General features: G+C 45.9%; 1 protein-coding gene across 1 annotated transcript in view; it reads left to right on the forward strand.

Moving 5' to 3' along the window:
• Positions 1-4,074, forward strand: part of GCFC2 (GC-rich sequence DNA-binding factor 2) — a 47,729-nt gene that overhangs the window by 36,510 nt on the left and 7,145 nt on the right. Inside the window, exon 13 of the mRNA XM_008590172.1 lies at positions 2,298-2,374. Coding sequence (XP_008588394.1) covers positions 2,298-2,374 — 77 coding nt within the window. The remainder of the gene's footprint in view (positions 1-2,297; positions 2,375-4,074) is intronic.

The raw sequence follows: 4,074 nt of genomic DNA on the forward strand, positions 1-4,074 counted from the left end.
AGAGGTGTGATCAGGTCCCCCAATATTATCATAGAGCAGATGCTTCTTCTGTCACTCTGACACAGGCTTTGTTGAGAGAGACATCCTCTTCTTTTCTTTGTCTTTACTGGTGACTCTCCTTGTGTCAACGCACTCCAGTGGCTGGCGGACCATCTGTGTGGTGGGTGTGGCATTGAGCTGCTTTCACAGCAGCCATAGTTATTGTGGTGACTGTGGTGGGCCACCTACATGGAGGTGATGCTTTTGGCATGCTCCTTGGCACTGGTGATGTGCCTGGTTGTGAGGAGTGTCTGGTCCCTGGCTCCAAGCCTCAGGTCCCTGGGCAGGCCCCATGGCACTAGCATGGTGTGCCTGGTTGTGGGAGGGGGTCCGGTCCCCTTCTCCATGCCTTGGGTCACCGGGCGGGCCCTGAGGTGCTGGAGCGGTACCTGGTTGTGTGAGGGTGGTCTGGTCCCCAAGTCCGTGGGCAGGCCCCGAGGCACTGGCATGGTGTGCCTGGTTGTCAGAGGGAGGTCTGGTCCCCTTCTCCATGCCTTGGGTCACCGGGCGGGCCCTGAGGTGCTGGAGCGGTACCTGGTTGTGTGAGGGTGGTCTGGTCCCCAAGTCCGTGGGCAGGCCCCGAGGCACTGGCATGGTGTGCCTGGTTGTCAGAGGGAGGTCTGGTCCCCTTCTCCATGCCTTGGGTCCCCAGGCGAGCACAGAGGCCCTGGCATGATGTGCCTGGTTGTGGGAGGGGGGTCCAGTCCCCTTCTCCATGCCTTGGGACCCTGGCAGGACCCAAGGCACTGGTGCGGTGTGCCCGGTTGTAGGACAAAGGGCTGGTCCCCTTTTCCATGCCTTGGGTCCCCAGGCGGGCCCTGTGGCGCTGGCACAGTGTCCCTGGTTGTGGGAGGGGGATCTGGTCCCCAGCTCCATACCTTGGGTTCCTGGGCAGGCCCTGATCCTGAGGCGTTGACAGTGTGCCTGGATGTGGGAGTGGGGTCTGGTCCCCAGCTTCAAGCCTCCAGTTCCTGGACAGGCCCCAAGGCGCTGGTGCTGTGAGTGGTTATGGGCTGGGGTCCTGTTCCCGGCTCCATGCCTCATGTCGCCTGGTGGGCCCCAAGGTGCTGGTGGTATGCCTGTACTGGAACTAATTTTTTGTCCTTTGTTTACTTCTAACACAGGGGAACTTCCTGTGGGAACCAGTACTTGGGCTGTGTGGTTGAGCTAAATTGCTGCTTTGCTGCTGTTTCCCTAGGGAAAGGTTTTTGTGAAGCTCAGGGTTTAATGGTTGACCTTATAGGTACTTCCAGCTTTCCAGAGACTTGGTGCACCTGGGTTGTGTAGAAACTCTGATCTGGGCCTGAGTTTTTTCATCAAACTGCACCCCATGCAATTCTGCATTCCCAACCAGTCTCCTCTGAGTGGTCCTGCGCTGACTGGGGGGGAGGATCAGCTGTCTTTGCTGTGTCCTAGTGTTCTCCCAGTGGGCCTGTCTCTCCCACCACCCATGCTCCAAACACTTCCCATGGGTCAGGCCCTGTGCCAGTCCCTTGCGCTGACTCGTGGGCCTCTGAATGACTCCCCTTTTTCAGCTGTTCTGGCTCCTCACTCCTGCATGGGTCCATAGGAGCCCTATTAGTGGTCTTGCTGTCCTGGGGGCCACCAAGGTCCTCTTCTCCCCCACCGCCTTCAAGTAACTCCATCTGAAGGGCACAGCTGCAGCTTCTGCTGGCTTCTGCTCCGCGGCTCAGCAGCTCCAGCATTAAAGCAGCCATGGCCCCAAATGCTCCGAGCAGTTTTTTCTTTCTCTCATTGTGGTTTCTCCCGCCTTCATGAACTCCCTAGGTCTTTCCTCCTCTTCCCCTGAGCTCCAGCTGGAAACCATCTATTCTGCCATCTTGACTGGAACCTCCAGTTTAGCATTTTGTACAAAGTTGAACATATGGACTTGAACAGTACTCCAGTAATTCCATTCCTATGTATATACCTGTTAGAAATGTATGCCCATGAATATTAAAACATGTATACAAGAACTTTTATGGCAGCATTATTCATAATAGTCTCCAAACTGGAACACATCTAAGTGTCCCATCTGTGATATTTGTGCAACAAAATACTGTACAGCAGTGAAAATGATCCAGCTATAGCCATATGCAACAACATGGATGAATAAAGTTCTTTTGTACCCCACTGATAGTTATTTTAATAACTGCTTTTGTGTGTACAAATTTGCACTACCATTAAAATTATTTTTTCTGCTAAATATATTTCCATCTGTGATTATCACTGTTGCTTTTCAAATTTTTAAATAATAGGATTTACTTAAATCCATTGTTTCAAGAATGAAGAAGGCGGTAGAAGATGATGTTTTTATTCCTCTGTATCCAAAGAGGTAAGAACTGTTAATTTTAGATTGTTTGAAATAGCTAATCATGTAATACAGATTTGTCTAAGAATGTAATAAAGCAACTATAGTATTTTCAAAAGATGCGTACACATACTCTGTTAAGATACAAATTGGGATTTCAAGAAATATTACTATATGTCATACATGATTTTTCGCACTTGGACATTTTTTTTTTTTTTTTCTTTTATTTTTTTTCCTTTTTGTCTTTTTTCGTGACCAGTAACGGGATCGTGACCGGCAACGGGATCGCAACCCTTAGTGTTGCGCCCGCACCACGCTCAACCAGTGAGTGGACCGGTCTCTATATGGGATCCGAACCCTCAGCGGGAGCACTGCCGCGCTCTCAAGCGCCGCACTCTACCAAGTGCGCCACCGGGCCGGCCCTTTTTTTTTTTTTTTTATGTGTATGAACGTGAGAGGTGATGTAGAGTGGCAAAGAGCACAGATCTGGTGCCTGGGACCACCATTACTAGATATTTGATCTTGGACATTTCTGTGCATCAATGTCCTCATCTGTAAAATGGGGATGAAATTATTGTTCTCTAGTAAAAATAGAGAACATTAGGAGGATGAAGAGAGTGCTCAGAACAGATTAGTGCCAGGCACAGAGCAAGCGCTGCTGAGGGACCAGAAACGGCAACTGTGAATTTTATATTCACTTTAAATTATGAAACAAGTGGTATTTGGTGTATAGATGTTCATTTGCTAAATCATTTATAGTAATGATTCATGAACTGTAGCTATCTAGTGAGTTCTCACAAGATGGAAGAGCTTCATGGAGGAGGAAAAAAGAGCTTCATAGTCTTCTGATTCAATTTGAATCATGAAGAGATGTCTCTGCATGTAAAAATTCTGCCCTGATAAGGTTTGTTTTGTAATGTTTTAGATAAGTAGTAGAGTCACATGGTTCAAAGGTAGGAATGTGGTTTGTTTGTTTGTTTAAAATGAAAAGTTTTAGCCCCACCCCTGACCTAATCAACTGTTTTTGCCCTTCCCCTTCCATATGCAATAATAATCACTGTTAGTAATGTTTATCTTTCTAGAATTTCTTCATGCAGATAGAGGTAAATACTTTTAAATGCTGTAATGTTATTTTCCCCTCTTTTCTACAGCAAAGGAAGTATTTTGTAAACAGTTGTAACCAATTTTGTATCTTTTTTCACTTAGTACATCTTTGACATTTTTTCATGTCATTATATAAAAGTAGTTTCCTCATTCTTTTTTAAACAGCATAACATGCCATCATGTGAATGTGCTGTAACTGAAGGGCATGTGAGTGGTAAACTACTACCAACAATGATGATGTAAATAATCTTATAGACTTATCGTTCTGTACCTATGCAAGTATATCTGCAAGAGGCATTCTCAGAAATGGGATGGTTGGGTCAGAGTATGCATGTATTTGTAATTTTGATAGATACTATCAAAGTACTTCCATTTATATCCCGTTAAGGGCTTAGTTTGTTGGTTAAAAATAAATCTGTTTTTTAAACTCTGGTTATGAAAAAGTAACAGTCTTTTGCATTTTCTCTTTTCTCTTCCTTTTGTTTCGTGTTAGTGCTGTAGAAAACAAAACATCACCACATTCAGAATTCCAAGAAAGACGGTTCTGGTCAGGTCTAAAGGTGAGCAAAAGCTGCAAAAATTAAAATATAGGTTTTTTTGTTTGTTTGTTTGTTTGTTTG

The sequence above is a fragment of the Galeopterus variegatus genome, unplaced genomic scaffold (assembly GCF_000696425.1).
Source record: "Galeopterus variegatus unplaced genomic scaffold, G_variegatus-3.0.2 Scaffold5903, whole genome shotgun sequence".
Classification (NCBI taxonomy): domain Eukaryota; kingdom Metazoa; phylum Chordata; class Mammalia; order Dermoptera; family Cynocephalidae; genus Galeopterus; species Galeopterus variegatus.